Source organism: Cyprinus carpio, chromosome B19, assembly GCF_018340385.1.
Source record: "Cyprinus carpio isolate SPL01 chromosome B19, ASM1834038v1, whole genome shotgun sequence".
Taxonomy (NCBI): Eukaryota; Metazoa; Chordata; class Actinopteri; order Cypriniformes; family Cyprinidae; genus Cyprinus; species Cyprinus carpio.
The window spans coordinates 30313934-30333933 of NC_056615.1; the positions used below are offsets into that span (position 1 = coordinate 30313934).

Sequence of the window (20000 nt, forward strand, 5' to 3'; positions counted from 1 at the left end):
TTTGCTTGTGAATTTGTGTGTGTATGCAAGTGTGCATGCATGCATGTGCTTGAGAGTGTGCATGCGAGTTTGCAGTCTGCGCTTGGAAGTGTGAGTTTGCGTGTGTGTACCTGTATGTTAGAGGCAAGTGTGCACAAGTTTGCTACAGAGAGTTTTCAGCAGCTTCTTAATCAATCTTGTGTGTGAATGTGTGTGTGTGTTCAGGGTAAAGCCATCGGCGTTGCTATCGGATGCATTCTGGGAATGTTTCCGCTGCTCTTCTTAAGCGATGATGAGGAGGAGAAGAAGAAGATGAAGAATCATCCGACCTCAAAATGACAGGCTTTTCTATCTGCATGACAACATTTATCTTGGCAAAGTGAAGAAAACCAAGCAAAAGTGCATACGGTAAAATCATCAGAGTAAAAAAAACAAAAAACAAAAAAATCATTACACACCAGTAGAGAGTAGCTATTATAGTTAGTAGGTAGTTAAGACTTTAATCTAGAGATGAAGACTAGATGTTATAATGAGCATGAGTGGAGTTTCTCTCTTTATCACAAGACTATTTTAAAGGCCTGATCACAACAGGAACGATAACTCTAACCATAGTTTAATTCATTTTAATAATCACACTACAATTATAACGATAGGAATAACATTTCAATGTTTTTTTCCCAATCAGAAGCCATCCTGCTTTAAAGACAAGTAGCACTTTATACAGTACAGACTGATTCAGAGTAGAAATAAAAACAGGAAGATAACTGTTAATGAGTCAAAATTCTAATCCAGCAGCAGCAGCTCTAGAGAATCCAGTGTTCACATCTCATCTGATAGTGTCAGTGCTGTTTAATCTATAATATTACTGAAGATTAATGATCTTTGAAGCCTGAATATTGTTGTAGTTATGATTCTTGTTGTGAACGAGCCTCTTTTTACCTTTCTGTTGTTTGTTTTCACTAATATCTTGCCTGGTTTCCTGTTCCTGTAGATTTTAGCAGCATGCTTTTCTGTGGAGAATGAAGTTTTAGTTTAGTTTGAAGAGACCGTCGTCTAAGATTAACTCACATCTGACAAACGCAGCTCAGACGAGAAGAAAGGTTTCAGAGCACTTACTGGAGATTAATACTAAACCGTGTTCTGGTGTGTGTTAATTCTGGACGCTGTTATAGTTACATCTCAATATGATTTCAACTGGAATTGGTTTTATTCTGGACAGCACAAGCCTTTTTACACTCGTACGTGAGTATGTGACGTTCTACACTCCCATCATGCACCTGAGACGTGACCTAAACCTCGCTGACGTCAGGTGACCCCGGAGCCCTGGTGCATCATGGGTTTCCTCAGAAATGTGTCAGAAATCAACGAAACGCAGTTCACTTGTGTTTTAATCAGTTCTGAGTCGGGTTTCTGCAGCTCTTAAAATGTTTAAAAATTAACTTTTTCATTAATTAAGGCCTAAAAGCATGTAAATCAGAGCAGATTCATGGGTATAAATGTTGCATGCATTGCAAAAAAATAATGTTTTCTTCAGTATTTCTGTCTTGTTTTTCAGCACAAATATCTAAACATCTTAAAATCAAGAAAAATCATTTTCTGGAGCCACAAAATGGTAATTAAGTCCTGTTTTCATTGAAATTGAACAAAATGAAGTTTTCCCTTTGAACCTGTTGGCAGACATTTGTTCTTGTTTTGACTTCATTTGGATCAGTTTCTCGTCGTATCTTTAGACATTTTCTCTGCAAAACAAGACGGAAGCACTGAGGAAGAGCACTGGTTTATTGCAGTGTGATCAGAAGGTGCAGTAAATGTTGATTAGTTACACTCGTTGTTAAAAGAATGAAAAATTAACGGAGATCTGCTGAAAGTTGTATTTTCAAACTTTGAAGTGTTATTAATTTACATTTAGAGACCTTATTGACATTTTATGTTACATTCAGTTTATCCCTTAAATTTTTCTTCTTTACCTTCATAGAATCTGCAGAAAGCCTGTACCTGCAAATATGCATTACTCAAATATGATTAAATACATATTTATTTATCTTTCAGTTGGGCTAAGTTATAGTCACTCCAGTCCAAGTCATTGAGTGTGAATGAATGATTGACAGGGTCATGAGTTTGTCTTCACATCAAAAAAAAATGGAATAAAATTAATTTTAAAAATGCAAAAAATAAAATAAAGCATAAATTTATTACTTGAAATAAAAAAAAACATTAACTTTAAAACTAAACACTAAAACCATATAGATATATGTAACACACAATAATAATACAATGACTAAAACGCACAAGAATTTTTAACTAAAATGTAACAAAACTATTTAAGCTATTTCAACATTCTCATTTCGTTTAGTTAAAGTGCTATAATAACAACTAAAGCTTAACGAAAACAAAAAATTATTAAAAAAAAAGAAATTTTAAAATAAATTTTAACTCTAAAGGTCTTTGCACAACGAGTGTGAAATTTTCGTATGCGTTTTTTCGTATTCGTCATGGTCACGCCATTACTTCAGTGAAAGTACAGATATTACTCCATTACCAGTGAAAGTTGTAAAGACAGAATTTGACTTAAGTAAAAACATTTAAGTACAAAAATTAAATGTCTTTTTATGTCAATGGCTGATTTTTTTTATTGTTGTGTGTAATACTTGCAATAACTCATGCCTCTGAAGCAACTTAAAATACATTACACTTACCGAATACATCTATAATATCATTTTGTTAGGAGATGCACAACAGTTCATATGTGGTTTTATAGGTAATAATATGTACATAATTTAGCAAAATAAGACAATATTGTGTCTAATATGTACCACAGTATTAACTACTCATTACTGAATTGATATAAATAAATATCACGTCTGCAACTGGTCAGTGTTCGCAAAAATGCTGGGAAATCAGCAATGCTTGCTACAGATGTGAAAAATACAGAATATTGAACCCAATCCCAATTTATTTTTTATGATGGAGAAAAGTTCGGTGGCAGTGTGAACGTGATCGTCATATTTATTTTTGACATGCGAAAGTTTTCATACTCTGTGCAAAGACCTTAAGTATGAAACCACTGATTGAGGCAGATGGAATCAGACGTGCGTGTGAATGTTAGTAATGCTCTCTGTCCTGAAGGAAACCCATGATTGCTGCGGGTTCAGAAGTTGAGCGTCTCGACTCATGAGTGACTCCATGTAGCTCTGTAGCAGAAGATTTCTTATATGCTCAAATTACATTCATGTACAGTGGCATGCGAAAGTTTGTGAACCCCTTGCAGAATCTGTGAATAATTTTAAAATAAGAGTGATCATAAAAAATGCATGTTATTTTTTATTTAGTACTGTCCTTCGTAAGATATTTTACATAAAAGATGTTTACATATACTCCACAAGACAAAATAATAGCTTGAATTATTATAATAACCCCATTCAAAAGTTTGTGAACCCTTGGTTCTTAATACAGTGTGTGTTTACCTGATGATCCACGACTGTCTTTCTGTTTTGTGATGGTTGTGCATGAGTCCCTTGTTTGTTCTGAACAGTTAAACTGAGCTCTCTTCAGAAAAATCCTCCAGCTCCTGCAGATTCTTCAGTTTTCCAGCATCTTTTACATATTTGAACCCTTTTCAGCAGTGACTGTATGAGTTTGAGATCCATCTTTTCACACTGAGGACAACTGAGGCACTCAAACACAAATAATAAAAATGGTTTAAAAGGTTCAATGATTCTCTGGTGGTAAAGAAGGTGAATTGATTGATTGGGTGTGGGGGCTTTTGAACTTTTTGAAGGTGTGAAGATTTTTATTATTTTGTAGAAATATCTTTTTATTTAGTTCTGCCCTTCGGAAGCAACAGAAGATACTTGCATGTTTCCCTGAAGACAAATTAAGTACAATTTACCTTGATCTTCAAATTCAATAGTTTTCACCCCCCCCGAGTCTTAATGCATCGTATTTCCTTCAGGAGCATCGAGGGACTCATGAACAACCATCACAAAACAAAAAACAGTTGTAGATCATCCAGAAAACCACACATCGTATTAAGAACCAAGGGTTCACAAACTTTTGAATGGGGTTATTTTAATAATCCAGGCTTTTTTTTGGTCTTGTGGACTATATGTAAACATCTTTTATGTAAAATATCTTACTCAGGACAGTACTAAATAATAAAAAAACATGCATTTTGTATGTCTCCCTTATTTTGTTAAAATTATTCACAGATTCTTCAAGGGGTTCCCAAACTTTTGCATGCCACTGGTAAAGATGTCTATCTCGTGTGGATTTGCTGTTATTGGCTGTTTGAACAGAAATACCTCTGTAGTGATGTTTCAGTAGTTCAATGATCAAAGGATTCTGGGCAATGTATCAAGAATATGCCCAACACATGTGTTACTAATTTTAGTGTATACTTATTATTGGACACTATGCATTCTAATAAATATTCATGTATATATAATTATTGCACAGCTGTCTCTGGGTAGTGGACATGCAGTCTATTTTACAGTATTTTGCAAATTCTATGATTATTTTTGTGAGACTACATGGAATATTTGTACTTTTATAACTTCATTTGTCACTCCGCAGAACTATTGAAGTGAACCGTACAAGTTCAAGCACACAGAGTATCAGTTTTGTTCTGAAATATTGATCAGTGTTATTTGTGAATGTGCTTTTGTGAACCCGAAGCTCTAAATGTCATGTTGTGTTGCTTTAATTTGAATGCACTCATATTTGTTGATCTGGTTTCAGTTATTAGATCCAGATTCTGTTCATATTGGGTATTTCACAGAGAACTGTTCAAATGAATTAAGTAACACTTTACAATAACATTAACATGAACTAACTAAGAAAATACTTCTAACGCATTTAATAATCTTGGCTAATATTAACAGAAACAACTTTTTGAATTTAATAATGTATTAGTAGATGTTTAAATTAATACTATTTAGCTAAATGAACAGTAAAAACGGACATCAACAAAAGTATCACTCATTGTTAGTTAATTTTAGTTCATGTATTAACTAATTGGAGCTTATTGTAAAGTGTTACCAAATTATTAAGGAAATAAACATCCCCTGAACTTTTCACACTGCAATGGATTTTAATAAAATGCCTTTATTGACAATATAAAAATCACACTGCATTATTATCATTATTATGTACAGTCTAGTGGTGTTCAGTATCTAACACACAGTTCAGTCTGAGCAGCGCTGATAACATCAAACCTAACGCTAATGGGTGAGTTAAGGAGGGTTAACTAGCCTCTGCACATCCGTGTGCGTAAATAAACATGCTAAACGCCTCTGGAACACACACCAAATGACTTGAGTTGTATTTTTAAAACAGTGCTTCTAGAATATATTCAGATCTGCTACATGTGTGGAGCATTAGTAGATAAACGAACACTGATCTCCGCTCCAGGTTCTTTATTGGTGCCCAAATGTTCCATGAAGAACTTGATCATCCATTGGAACACTACAGGGTCTATATATATTGGAAAAACGTTTGTTACACTCTTTTATTTATAAATGTTTTTTTTTGTTTGAATGGTTGGTTGAAGGACTTGTAACATCCGTGGAACAAGAGGTTCATTACAGTGGGAAAAAGTTGTATAGATTATTAAAATGTTGTCCATTCATGGTTCTTTGGGGAGCCAAAAATGGTTCTTCAATGGCATTCAATGCAAAAACATTGTTTTGGAACTTTTATTTTTAAAGAGTGTATTTCCTCTTTCAGTAATGAATTAGTAGATAAACTAATACTGATCTCTGTTGTTTCCTTTTGTTCACGACACGTCTGTCTACACTCTTAAAATAAAGGTTTATTGGTGCCAATATTTCCATTAAGAACCTCCATGGAACCATTACAGGTTCTTCACAGTGGAAAGAACCTTCAACATCCACGCTAAGAAAAAAAAATGGTTGTTTTAAGAACTGATCACTTCTTCGGGTGAACCCTCTTTAGGAACCTTTATTTTTAAGAGTGTGTGACCTCTTAAAAATAAAGGTTCTTCGATGATTCCATAAAGAACCTTTAACATCCACAGAATCTTTAAACGTCAGTTCATAGTGGAGTTGTTGACTGAAAGGAATGGCATTACTTCGGCGTTCAACGCAAAAACCTCTTTCAGTACTTTTACTTTTAAGAGTGTATTTCCTCGTCCTGTACTGAATAATCATCCTGTTCCACCTTCACTTGTCCAGATGCATCTGCGTCCTCATTCTGACAGTCAGACGTTGTCGTCGTCGTTCCCTGGCAGCGAGCCTGATGCTTGAGGAAACTGTCTCTCCAGACGATCTTCTTGCCGCAGAGCGCGCACTCGTAGGGACGCAGGCCTCCGTGTGTCTTGACGTGTTTGGTCAGGTGGTGCTTCATCTTGAAGCTCTTGGAGCAGACGGGGCAGGCGAACGGACGCAGGTTCAGGTGCTGCATCTTCACGTGGCGGTCGCGCATGCTCTTCAGCGTGTACGCTTTGCCGCAGTGACAGAAGTGGACTTTGGGCGCCGCAGAAAGAGGAGAGCACGGGGAGGAGGACGAGGACGACTGCGAGACCCAGGAGAGCTCGGACGGTCCCGGAGCCAACTGGTCGGACGTCGGCGGTGGCAAAGGACGCTGGGAAATCTGCCCCGTGGCCTTCCCGATCTCGTCGTAGGTCTCGAACGCGGCGTCCGTTTCGTCCTCCTCGTCTTCGTCCAGCAGCCTGGCGTCTGACAAAGTCCACTGGTTCCACAGTCCGTCCGTCTCGCCGCTCTCGCTCTCTCTGAGACGTCCGTCCGACTCGACGGCTCCTGAGAGAAGACAAGAGCAGACAACAAGTCAAAAACACGTTGGCTCTCCACGTTTCCCCCTGGTGGACGGGCGCTAAACTGCAGTGATGAAGAAGCTCCACTCACCGGCCTGGTGTTCCTCACACTTCACCCTCACTTTGTCCTCATCCAGCGGCTCTCCGACTCCTTCGTCTGCTTCCATCCTCCGCTGCTCCTCGTCTTCCTTCGCTCCTCGGAGGCGAGCGCGGATTCGGTGCCTCGCGAAGTCTGAAGTTTCGATGGACGGCAAAGGTGCGACGGGGAATGTGTGGAAACTTTCATCCCCGTATTCGGGTTGCATTCGGGCTCGGTTCGGACGGGGAACGTCAGGCTGCTTCTGCTCCACCGGCTCTGAGTCGGACGCCTCCATGTGGCCAGAGGCGGAAACGCGCTTTGCGGTCGTTTTTCCAGAGTTTGTTCGCCCGCCGCTCGCTCCCCGTCCTCCGGATCAGCGAAGCAGCAGTCAGAGCTGCTGGGCGACTGGTGACTGGAGGACGTCGCCCCGCCGGGGCTGACCTGAACCAAAGGTCGCGACCTCTTCAGGATGTCCGTGCACTTGTCCACGATGTGCCACATCTGCAGGAAGCTGGCCACCGTGACGTAGTTGATGATGTCGTCGCGCACGATGCTGAGCTGACCCGTGTAGGCCGAGTTTAACACGCTCTCGAAGGCCAGAGGGTCCATGACGGAGGGAAGAGACACCGTGGTGACGTTCTTCAGCAGAACCTGGCAACAGAACCGCAGTGTTCAGAGCCGCTCCAGTTAGAGCTTCGTGTTTGTGCGTGCAGGACTGTAATGTGTGCTGTAGCATACTAAGCTTTCTGATGCTAAATAACCAGGGGCCAGGTTCACAAAACAGGCAAGACACTACAGATAAATAAAGTAAAAATTTTAACTAACAGACATCACTATACTTTCCCGGCACAGTGCAATAAGACAACTGTTTTGTATTTCAAGTTTTCTGTAACGTTATGTTTAAATATGCAAATCAGGCATTAACTACTTGTATGCTTGTATACCTTGCATAGGCGGAGTGTGTGTAAGGCTGGGGAAGGCCATGGGCAAAAATGCCCCTGCACAAACAAATGAACTCTATTACCTCTGTTGCTAACAAAGTGAAAATGAACAGAATTCTGTTGAGCATAGGAATGCAATGGCCAATCAGAAGCGTTCAGATGAGTCAAAGCTGAAACTCATCAGTTTTGAGTGCGCGCGCGTTCTCTGACTGAATTCCGCGAATTATCTCATAAACAACAGAGCGCAGATGCACGCACAATGTTAGAGATTCATTTCACAATGTATATACAGCTTCATTGATTATAACTATAACTATATATATATATTTCTTTTTTTTATCTATTTTTTTAGAGTGCTTAAACTCGAGATCAAAGTTAGTGATAATGTCACTTTCTGTATAAAATGTATTCGCTGTTTGAATAACCGTGGAAAGGAAACGTTATATAATCTATTTATCAATTTCTAATGTTTTTGTTAAATTGTAATCCTGTTATATACAAATTGAGTCCCATTAAACACATTTTATTAGCCTACATGACACCCATGTCTGGTTGTTTCCTAAGAAGACGGGTTTATGATGTTGAATACATTTGGCTGCTGTAAGTCTGGACTCGGTTCACCCTCCGCCGGTGACACCGTGTACTCGGGCTTCAGATGTATGTAGAGTGTGAAATCGGTGTGAGATCAGTTCCACACTCACCTGGTCGTGGAAATAGGGCGATGACGCGGCCAGCACGCACCGGTGCGCGCGGAACACCTGACCCTGCACCTGAATGGACAGGTCACACAGCTGACCCTCCTCGCGCTGCCGGTTCAGATTCTCCAGCACCGACGCGCGCGCGCTGGGGAAACACACCTGCAGCACCGGGCCTGGCGGAGCACTGCGGCCCACGATCCGCTCCATCCTGCCGGGGAGAGAAACACCCGCCGCCGCGGAGGAGATATCACGGGTATATAATCACAGCAGAACCGCTCCGGTCAAAACGCGCTCCCTCCGCCGTTAGTCTGGTTCAGCCCGCAGATCGGATCCGCTCAACCGGATCGAACTAGCACATCATAACAGGCTATAACAACACATCAAGCGCTTATGAACGCTCATATGCTCGTGTGTGTTTACAATAACATCAGCAAAGATCCGAGTCCACACATAATATGTGTTACGTTCGGTGATGATCTACTGATCTGATCAGTTTAGCGAAATTGAATATGAAAGTGTTTTTAATCTCACCTGCGTTCACTGTGGAGCTCTGTCTGCGGAACAGAAAGAGACACGCCCCCTTCCTGAAGACCCGCTCCTCATGTAATATACAGTATATGACCTAGACTGCGTGTACTTTATAAAGCTGTGATCTAAATTTTAAATATAAATGAAATTCAGAAAGACGCGGCGCGTCCGTCTCCTTTATTATAGAATAGAACCGAAAAGAATTTAACAGAATATGTGCATCAATGCACCATGCGCATCACCGTCACCGCTGATGCTGCGAGCGGGAGGCCGGCTCATGAATATTAATGAGGATACGCCACAGGAGCGTCATTAATATGCATGAGCTGACTCGCGCAGTTCTGCGGTCCGTGTGCGCCGCTCTCTGACTGACTGAAGTTCACAAACATCCCCCCATAAATTAATCTTTAAAACATCCCGCATTATTAAATGAATTTAATTTAAAGTGTTTATATTACAGTAAAGTTTTTTTTTTTTAATGTTTGTCTCTGAATTCACCCACTTCTTCTTGTTCGCTGTAATGTTTTGTTATTGCTGTTGCAATTTAGGTCTCGCAAAAATAAAAATAACAATATTTTAAAAAGACATGCACACCCTTGAAAAAAACATAATTAGATTATGATATAATGTCAATGAACTAGATTTCTCTAAACAGCTGATCTGAAAGATTTAACAGCTGGTATTTTATTTTATTATATTATATTTGTACATCAACCTGCCCTGGGACTACAGATGAAAACAAGCCGTTTGGGTTAAATCTGGCGCATTATGCATTTATTTGATGCGTTATTAATGTGCATTGGCCCTGATTAAATAAATACAAATGTTAAAAATCAATAATTTTCTGTGGTATGAAACAGGAGCTCGTCTGAGAGAAAAACGCTTTATTATATTTAACGATCATTAATCTCATTTAAATGATTATATTTTTCAATGCAGACATTGTTGAAGGGGGCCGCACCTGCCGGCAGCGTCGTGACGTCACCGCGCGTTCGCTTGAGCCGCGCGCGCGGCCCGGGGTTTTTACCGCAGTGCATCAGTGCGAGCGTCACCGGGAACCGCGCAGAATGGCGTTAAGCGCCGACAGATCTCCGTTTACCGATCTCACGCGCCAGTCTGATGCCTGAGGAGTCTACCGCGAGGCAGGTGATGATTATATTATAATGAAGATGAATCCGGAGCGCGCTGTGTTTCGATGTTAACTGATGTCAGAGATGCGCAGCTGATCTGAACAGAGCTGCCCTTGATCTCAGAGTTTAAAGAGTCAGCAGAGAGTCGGGGCCCCGCTGGCCTGGTTTCGAACACTAAACATCTTTCTAAAGCAGAGAGAGGGGCACGTGACCCTCCTGAAAGATCTCCTGAGCGGACACACAAAAGAGAGTGTGTGTGTGTTTATCTGCTGCGATGATGATGATGATGATGAAGATGATGATGATGAGACGTCTGCTGCTACTGTGTGTGTTCTGCGCGCTCTCCGGTGAGTCTCTCGGTCAGAACCGGGGCCCGGGGCCCGCTGGGAAGAGCCCAGAGAAAAACTGTAATTAATGTCCTAATGAATAATGAATAATGGGGTTTAACTAACTAACTAAATTAGATTAAAATGAGAGACCATTTAAAAAAATTGATTAACATGAATTAAAATTTATGTAAATGAACAAATGATTATTAAAAGAAGTTATTTTTTTTTTTTATTTAGTATATTATATTTTTTTTTTTTTATTGAAATGAATTTTTTTGTTGTAATTAATAGAATGCATATAAATAAATTTGAGAAAATAAATGCATTAATAAAAATAAATAAAATTTGATTTAAATAATACATACAGTACTATAATTGCAATGTAAAAAAAATATGTCTCAAATAAATTTGATTTAAATAATGTTATATAAAAATTTATTTAAATAATTTATAGATATGATTAAAATTACAGTTCTTGTAAATAAGAAAAAAAATACATTCGTTTAAAGAAATAAACAAAACATGATGCAAATAAATAAAATAGTTTAAGGTAAATAAATTAATAAAATAAATCAACTTTGACTTGAAATGTGAAAAATACAGTGCTATAGTGAGTTAAGAAAAGAATGCAGTGATATAACAAAAGATGCTAAATAAACAAAACATTAAAATAATGTTTTGATTAAAATAAAATTATTTACAAAGTAATTGTAAATAGATAAAAATGTAAATTAATGCATTTTATTTAAAATGAGTCAATTGATCAAAGTAAAAAAAAAGGTTAAAATAAAAAATTAATGATTAAAAATGCATTTGATAAAAATAACAAATAAATTAATAAAAAGTTACAATTAAGTGAAAAAATAATAAACTTGCTTAAAATAAATAAATGGGTAGATTAAAATAAATACAATTTGCTGTAAATAATAATTAAGTGAATAAACAAAGCATTTGACTGAAATCAGATTAGATGAATCCGTAATCAGTACAGTGCTATGATGAGCAGAGAAGAATGCTGGGAGGTAGTGTAATAGAACGTGTACAGACTTCCTCAGTGCTGATGGTGTTTGAGGTTCATTAACACATGTGGAGCTGATGATGGTGTCTCTGCAGTGTCTCTGCAGCGGAGCCTGTGCCGAGGTGGATTCAGACACCGAAGCTGTGGCCGGACAGCTCTTGAAGGTGGGGTGAGTGTTTTGTGATGTGATGGGTGAGGTGGAGGCCTCGGCCACCGTCGACTGGATGTTCAGGGCGCGAGGAGAAGCCGACTTCGTGCACGTGAGCATTAAACGAGACACGCAGCCTCCTCAGAATGAAAGCGCAGATCATGTTTTCTGAGGTCATGTGATGCTTTCTGCAGGAACAGACGCAAGTTAAAGTCATTATGTTCAGATCTGGGTCTGTTCTTCTCAAGACTTGAAATACAGAACACGAGTCGCGTGGACGGCTGCTTTTATGAGGCTTTTCAGCAGAAATTGATTTAAATAAATGCATAGTAATTTAATACATTTAATTAAAATAAATAAATTGATCAGAAAAATAACTCAAAAATAAAAAGCATTCGATCAAAATAAATAAGTCCAACATTGTTAAAATAAAAAAATTGCAAAAAATAAAATTTGATCTGAATAAAAAACGAATGACTAAATAAACAAACAAAAGCATTTGTTAAAAATAAATAAATACAACATTGAATTATACATAAAGAAATAATGAATAAAAATAAATACAACATTGTTCAAATAGATACGTTTCATTAAAATATTGGTTCAAATAAAATAGTAATAATTTGTAATATAATGAATTTGATGAAAATAAATTAAATTTAATGTAAATAAATAATTGAATGACTAAATGAACAAAATAATTAATTTAAATAAATAAAACAGTAAAACGTATTAAATTAAAATGTTGACTAAAATGAAATTTGATGTAAATAAAGAATATAAAGCAAACGCCTCTGATTAAAATAAATAAAACATTAGTAAAATAAACATTTAGTTAATATGTTGATTAAATTTAGTCAAATTTGATGTAAATAAGTAATTAATCAATGACTAAAATAAATGAAAGTGTTTGATTAAAATAATTGAAATGTAATGTAAATAAAAATAAATAATTAAAATAAATTAAGTCAATATCTAAATGAATGAACAAGCATTTGATTAAAATAAATCAATAAATTATCATTAAAATAAATAATATTTAATAATTCAAATAAAATAAATAACATTTATAATAAATATGTGACGATTGATTGAAATAGGTAACTAACTAAATAATAAAAGCATGTGATTAAAAGAGATAGAACACGTTCAGTAGAAAGAGAGCAGTCTCAGTCTCTGTCTGTGCTGTCTCCTGGACAGATTTACAGCTACGACGGCGAGGCGTCCAGCATCATCGACGAGCGCTTCCAGGACCGCATGGAGTGGCACGGCAGCAAGAACACCTTTGACCTCCAGGACGCGTCTGTGGACCTCCTCAACGTCACCTTCAACGACTCCGGCGTCTACCGCTGCATCTTCAACCGAGTGCTCAGCTACGAACACTACGAGTTCTCCACCATCGCCAGCAAAGAGGTGCACCTCACCGTCGTGGGCAAAGGTACGAGAACAGCTGACCTCTGCGTGCCAGTCACAGTTATTTCTGGTGAAAGATGCATGAATGAATAGCCAAAATATTAAACATGCTGTATGCAAAGTGTATTTGGTTTTCGTAATGTATTATATTGTTTCATAATATTTCAAAAATGGGTCAAAATTGCACATGGAGCCACATTGTGATCCTTGTATCTCTGGAACTGCACTACGTAGGGCCTTAACAATGGAGACAGCAAAAGACAAGTTTATTAAGAACCATAATCTCAAAGGATATTGAGATATATATAATACGTTATGAGTTACAGGCATGCAAACATTGGCAAAAGAGTATTTTTGTCAGTGAGACAGGTGTGTTCAATGCAGTTGTTTTGATAGAGTCTACATTTCTAGTTTCAAAATTATTTTCTCTTCATACGTTCCTCTTTAATTACAGTAAATATCAGCTGAATGCAAAGTGACCCAGATTTAGTTTTTGACCATTAAAAATGGGAAAGATTCAACAGCTTACAAATGGAGCCATAATGAGATCCCAGTATCTCTGGAAATGAACCATAATGGACCTTAAAAATGATTAAACCAGAAGAAAAGCTTAAGAACCGTAATCTAAAAACATGTTGAGATATCTTTAACATTTCTTGGGTTACAGGCTCACAAACTTTGGCAAAAGAGTATTTTTGGCACTTGGACAGGTGTGTTCAATTCAACTGTTTTTATAGAGAAAAACGAGATACATTTCTAGTTTCAAAATTATTTCTTACAGTATATATCAGCTGACGGCAAAGTGACCCATATTTGGTTTTTGGCCATTAAAAATTGGAAAAATTCAAAAACTAGTACCCGCTATCTATGGAAACGATCCATATTGGCTCTTAAAAAATGGTGACGCCAAAGGAAAAGTTCATGAATGATTAGAACCTAAACTCATATTGAGATATCTTTAATGCTTCTAGAGTTACAGCTATGCAAAGTTTGGAAAAATGATATTTTTCATCACTCAAGCAGGTCTGATCTATGCATTTGTTTTGATAGAGAGAAATGAGATATATTTCTAGTTTCAACATTATTTGTTCTTCAGACATTCCTCTTTAAATACAGTAAATATGATCTGACCCACATTTGGTTTTCCACCACTGAAGATTGAGCCACACTGAGATCCTCATATCTCTGGAAATAAACCATAAAGGGCCTTCAGAATGAAGAAGCTCAAGGAAAAGTTTGTTAAGAACCAAACTCTAAAAGGATGTTATGATATCTTCAGTTACAGCCATGCAAACTTTGGGGGGAAAAGACAAAAAGTACTTTTTCTTCACTTCTGAAGTGCCACCGTTGGCATATAATTAAGTCAACAGATTTTACTAATGGAGCTACTAATCTCTGTGTAAAAATAACATCCCGATGCTGCCATCTTTCAGAACTCATTTTTACCCTCCTGTAGCTTGTGTCCCAGTCTCAGATGAAGAATGTTATCCATTGCATTTAATATTTTGGCTTTCACCACTATCCATGTTTGTCTTTCTTCAGACAAAAATACTAACAGAATCCACTGTTGTAGCTGGGGGAGTTTGTGAAGGGTCTTGAATCATTGTGAGCGAGAGTCGAGCGTGTGTTTTGTTGCAGCCACGCGCGGCACGGCGTCCATCGTGTCAGAGGTCATGATGTACGTGTCCATCATCGGCCTGCAGCTCTGGCTCCTGGTGGAGATGATCTACTGCTACAGGAAGATCGCCGCGGCCGGAGAGGAAGCGCTCAGAGCCAGCGCGTCAGTAACACACTAACTCATCAGTTATTAGAGTTAACTACAACTAAAAACAAACTTACCTGGGGAAAATATTACTGAAATAAAATAAAATACTAAAAACCTTTTATTTCAATTAGTGGCAGATTTAGTTTAACTAAATCTGAAAAAAAATGAAAATGGAAAACTAAATTCTGTTTTTATTTCATTTTACTCGATGCATTAAAATATCTGAAATAAAATGAAAATAAACAACAACACAACGAAATGACTAAAATCAAAACGGATTGAAAATATTTTTTAAATCACAACAGTGTCTCAATAAAACTAAAATAAGTGCTGTTTGTATGTATTTTCCTTCAGGAGATGCTTGTTTTGTGTGTTTCAGAGCGGAGTATCTGGCGATCGCGTCCGAGAGCAAAGACAACTGCGCCGGTGTGCAGGTAGCAGAATGAGTTAACTAGCACAAGTGAGTTAACTAACTGTCCTAACTAGTCCTGGTTTTCCCTGGGTTCTCTTTCCAACATCTCTCTTCTTTCTCGTCCGCAGGTTTCTCCGGGACGCTCTTCCTTCTGAACTGCTGTCACTCTGTTTTTATAAGCGTTTCTTTCCTCTTGACCTGATCTCCTGCGCATGACCTTTATATGCTATGCATGGATCAAACCCCCACAATCCACAGCAATACTCTAGAGATGCAATACACTGGTTTTGCACTAGAGATCAGTAAAGAGCAAGGCATCTTTGTTGATCTTGCCACATACCTATATCTATATATATATCTATACTTTAAGACCATCGGAGAGACAAACGCCATGCAATGCTACGGTTGCATGAGCTGAACGTGAATGTGAATGCAAACACAATTTCTATGTTTCTACGCCGGGAGGAAACTCATCGATCACTATAAACGACAAGCTCAAGAGAGTTTCTAGCTCGTAGTTGTTGTATAATTCAAGTTCAATATGTGAATCAGACTCTAGCTCTTGAATGTAGCAAGCACTCGCTGAATGTGTGAAATGCATTGTGGGTAAGCGCATTAAGACACCCGATCGCTCGTCCTGTCCCGCTGTGTGCCGTTTTAATGCATGCCCACACTGCAGACGATCAATGCCAGGATCCACTAACAAACCTACTCTCCCCACATAGCCCCTTTCTGTCAGATGCGCCTGATATAATGTGAGGATCTGTGGGAAAAGCAGAATTGAATGCTGGGAAACCCAGGGCTGGTGGGCGGTGAAAGAAAGAGATGTGAAGATTATGTGAGTTTTAATTGGTTTTGTGTAATTTTTGTTTTGTGATTTGATTTGTGTGTGGATGCTGCTCTGTGTTAATACAGTCGTTGACAAAAACTAACTATGACTAACTAAGAACTAACTAAGGACTAACTATGACTAACTAAGAACTAACTATTGTTAACTAAGGACTAACTATGACTTACTATGACTAACTAAGAAGTAACTATTAGTAACTAAGGACTAACTATGACTAACTAAGAACTAACTAAGGACTAACTATGACTAACTAAGAACTATGACTAACTATTGTTAACTAAGGACTAACTATGACTTACTAACTATGACTAAGAAGTAACTATTGCTAACTAAGGACTAACTATGACTAACTAAGAACTATGACTAACTAAGAACTAACTATTGCTAACTAAGGACTAACTATGACTAACTAACTAAGAGCTAACTAAGGACTAACTGACTAACTAACTATGACTAACTTAGAACTAACTATTGTTAACTAAGGACTAACTATGACTTACTAACTATGACTAACTAAGAACTATGACTAACTAAGAACTAACTATTGCTAACTAAGGACTAACTATGACTAACTAAGAACTAACTATTGCTAACTAAGGACTAACTATGACGAACTAACTAAGGACTAACTATGACTAACTAAGGACTATGACTAACTTAGAATTAACTTGCTAACTAAGGACTAACTATGACTAACTAAGAAGTAACTATTAGTAACTAAGGACTAACTATGACTAACTAAGAACTAACTATTGCTAACTAAGAACTAACTATTGCTAACTAAGGACTAACTATGACTAACTAAGGACTAACTATTGCTAACTAAGGACTAACTATTGCTAACTAAGGACTAACTATGACTAACTAACTATGACCAAGAACTAACTATTGCTAACTAAGGACTAACTATGACTAACTAAGAACTAACTATTGCTAACTAAGGACTAACTATGACTAACTAAGGACTATTTATTGCTTACTAAGGACTAACTATGGCCATTCAAGCACTTTGCAGAAAATGTAAAAATATTAAAGAATTTAAAATAATCCTAGCATGGTTCAGACATATTACCAGTATTTTACTGTTTATTTACTGTATTTTAGGCCATAGCAGATTAAGACTTACTTAGAAACAGTTTTAAAATATATATATATATATATATAAAGTGATATAAATTGATATAAAGTGATTATTGCACTTTACATTGTAGGTTGCTCTTATGTTATCTCGTTGTTATTTATGACAATGACAATTGTAAAATTGTACATTTTACACAGCTGATGATATATATTACATTTTATATATAAAATTAAATGTCATGAATATAATTTATCATACAAGGTATAATTTTAGTTTTAAATATTATTGCAATTAAAAAATGGTGTAGAAATAATTTTAGTTGTAAGTTTTTTTTTTATAAGTTGTAAATTATAAAAGAAAATCATAAATCAGTGATTAAGTCATAAACATTACAGTATTTTAAAATAATAACATAATCATAAAGCCTAAATTAACAGCATTTAAAAATAATCTTAAAATAATAATAACAACAATAGATGTTTAATAAAAAAAAATAAACAGTATATAAAATAAAATTATTGTTGGAGATGATTAAGAAAAAATTTTACTAAATAAAAAATAATCAATCTTATTCAGACAAAAGTAACAGCACATAAAATAATCATAAAAGATGATGAAATAAAATGAACAGGCTTTAGATAAAAGCTAGTTTAGAATGTAATTAAAAACGAGTAGATGACGCAGTGTTTCAAAACATTATTAATCATGGTTCATTTCTCTAGATTCCTTTAAAGACTGTTTAGCTCCTAAAGGACAACACTATATTTATACATTATACTGTAAAAACTATTGTTATTGTTAAATTAATTGCTGAAAGAAACATTTCTGTTTGATTCTGTAGAGTTTTTAATTTATAAATGTAAATCTCAGACAGTACAGTTCATATTAAGGAAGCATGTTTAAAAAAAAATATATAATAAATAAATAAAAAAGGTTATTGGGACTTTTTATCTCACTTTTTCTTGCAATTCTGACTTTCTTGATAAAATAAATATAAAGTTAATGAAATAATTATAAACTTGCAATTCTGAGAGAAAAATAAGGAATTGTAAGACAAAAAAAATTTTTTTACTTCTAGCAAGTTTATATCTCACAATATAAAAAGTGAGAATTGCAAATATAAAAAAGTCGCAATTACCTTTTTTTTTTAAATTTTAATCCTGTGGTGGAAAAAAGTTTCTATACAATACAGAACATGACAAAAGATGCAAACATGTCAACATAAAATTTATTTAATAATATTTCTTAATAAACAGTATTGCTGAAGGATGATATTATTATTGCTGTTATTATTTGTTTTATTTTTGCTGAGCACAGAATGCATATTTTCTGTAGGCAGAAAACAGTCTGATACTACAATGGCAAACATGAGTACGGTATCCCATAATGCAATGCAGTGGAGCCGAGCTTCCGTTTCCAGTGTGAGCAGGTAATTAGAGCAGTAGTCAGACACACAGTAAGTTAGAAACAGTGCATTTTACACACAAACACTCTTTCAGTTTTTCTCCTTCAAAACTTCACTTTAATTCAGTGCTTCTTTGTGGTTATTTGTGAAATTTCCTGCAAATGTTGTGTTTATGTTTTGGATGAATATCAAACACAAAACAGACCGTTTCCTCAGAAACATGACAGTGTGTTTCTTCAGTTGTCTCTAAAGGCTGTGTTCGTGTGAATATTGTTTTAACTGATAATCACTTGATATTGTTTTCCTCTGCTCTCGTTACGACTTTGAATCTAAAATCACCAAAATCAAGACTTATCCTGAGCGCAGACATCATGAGCACGATGTGCTGGATTCTGGGATGTCTGTGCTGCTTTGAATCACTTTATTTAGCTCTATTCGTTGTGATTTCAGTGAAAGTAGAGTGACGCTCTTTCAGACCTCGCCAGTCGCCAAAAAACAGATTCATTTCTGCTGTAATGACACACAGTTCTCACAATGTTTTATTCATAGAAATTAGAAGAAATTGACTTTAATTCTTTAAATATGTGTCCCTGCAGCACAGAAGCAGTCATCAGTAGCACAGGTATATTTGTAGCAATAGACAACAATACATTGTATGGGTCACAATTATACATTTTTATTTTATGCCAAAAATCATTAGGATATTAAGTAAAGATCATGTTCCATGAAGATATTTTGTTAGATTCTACCGTAAATATATCAAAATGTAATATTTGATTAGTAATATGCATTGCTAAGAACTTCATTTGAACAACTTTAAAGATGATTTTCTCAATATTTAGATTTTTTTTTTGCTCCCTCAGTTTCCAGATTTTCAAATAGTTGTATCTCAGACAAATATTGTCCTCCTAACAAACCACACATCAATGGAGAGATTATTTATTCAGCTTTCAGATGATGCATACATCTCAATTTCTAAAATTAATATTTAAAATAATTATAAACTGTAGTAATTTAATAATTTATACATGATGTATAATTGTCTATGAACACTGTAGAAAAGAAATCTGTAAAATAACAGAAAAGGTCCTAGCAGCTCACTACACACGACATTATCCGTTAATTCTACAGTCATTTCTGTTAACTCTATAACACAATGCAATGAAGTGTAAAATTACAAATACTGGTAGAACACCTGTAAAATTATTCTACAGTCATTTATGTTAAATCTATGACATTTTTTATTGGTGTGTGAAAACCTGCCTAATAATTCAGCACACCTGAATATAAGCAGTTCTCTTCCAGCCTTCATGGACAATTATATATCACTCATAAATGATTCAATACAAAATCAATAGCAGTTATTAAGAGTGATGTGGTTTGGAATAATTAAAATGTGCTTGGAAAAAATATCAGAATATCAACTTGACTAAT

General features: G+C 36.2%; 3 protein-coding genes and 2 pseudogenes across 5 annotated transcripts in view; 4 read left to right on the plus strand and 1 right to left on the minus strand.

Annotated features, from left to right (window-relative positions):
* The window catches only part of LOC109045038 (transmembrane protein 65-like), a 7826-nt gene extending 7432 nt beyond the window's left edge, over positions 1 to 394 (plus strand). For all 3 annotated transcript variants that reach the window (XM_042745900.1, XM_042745902.1, XM_042745901.1), the window contains one exon: positions 205 to 394. In XM_042745900.1, coding sequence (XP_042601834.1) covers positions 205 to 318 — 114 coding nt within the window. In that variant the 3' untranslated portion in view covers positions 319 to 394. The remainder of the gene's footprint in view (positions 1 to 204) is intronic.
* LOC109058809 overlaps positions 1 to 20000 on the plus strand; it is a 726037-nt pseudogene that overhangs the window by 628410 nt on the left and 77627 nt on the right.
* Positions 1 to 20000, plus strand: part of LOC109045202 (solute carrier family 39 member 4) — a 668471-nt gene that overhangs the window by 445099 nt on the left and 203372 nt on the right. The gene's annotated exons all lie outside the window — the stretch shown is intronic.
* Positions 5519 to 9012, minus strand: LOC109113738 (zinc finger and BTB domain-containing protein 22-like). The gene is given in 4 exon segments (XM_042745886.1): positions 5519 to 6755; positions 6861 to 7050; positions 7053 to 7499; positions 8491 to 9012. Coding segments are annotated over 4 exon segments (1488 nt in total). The 5' UTR covers positions 8695 to 9012; the 3' UTR covers positions 5519 to 6108.
* Positions 11573 to 16075, plus strand: LOC109113737 (annotated as a pseudogene).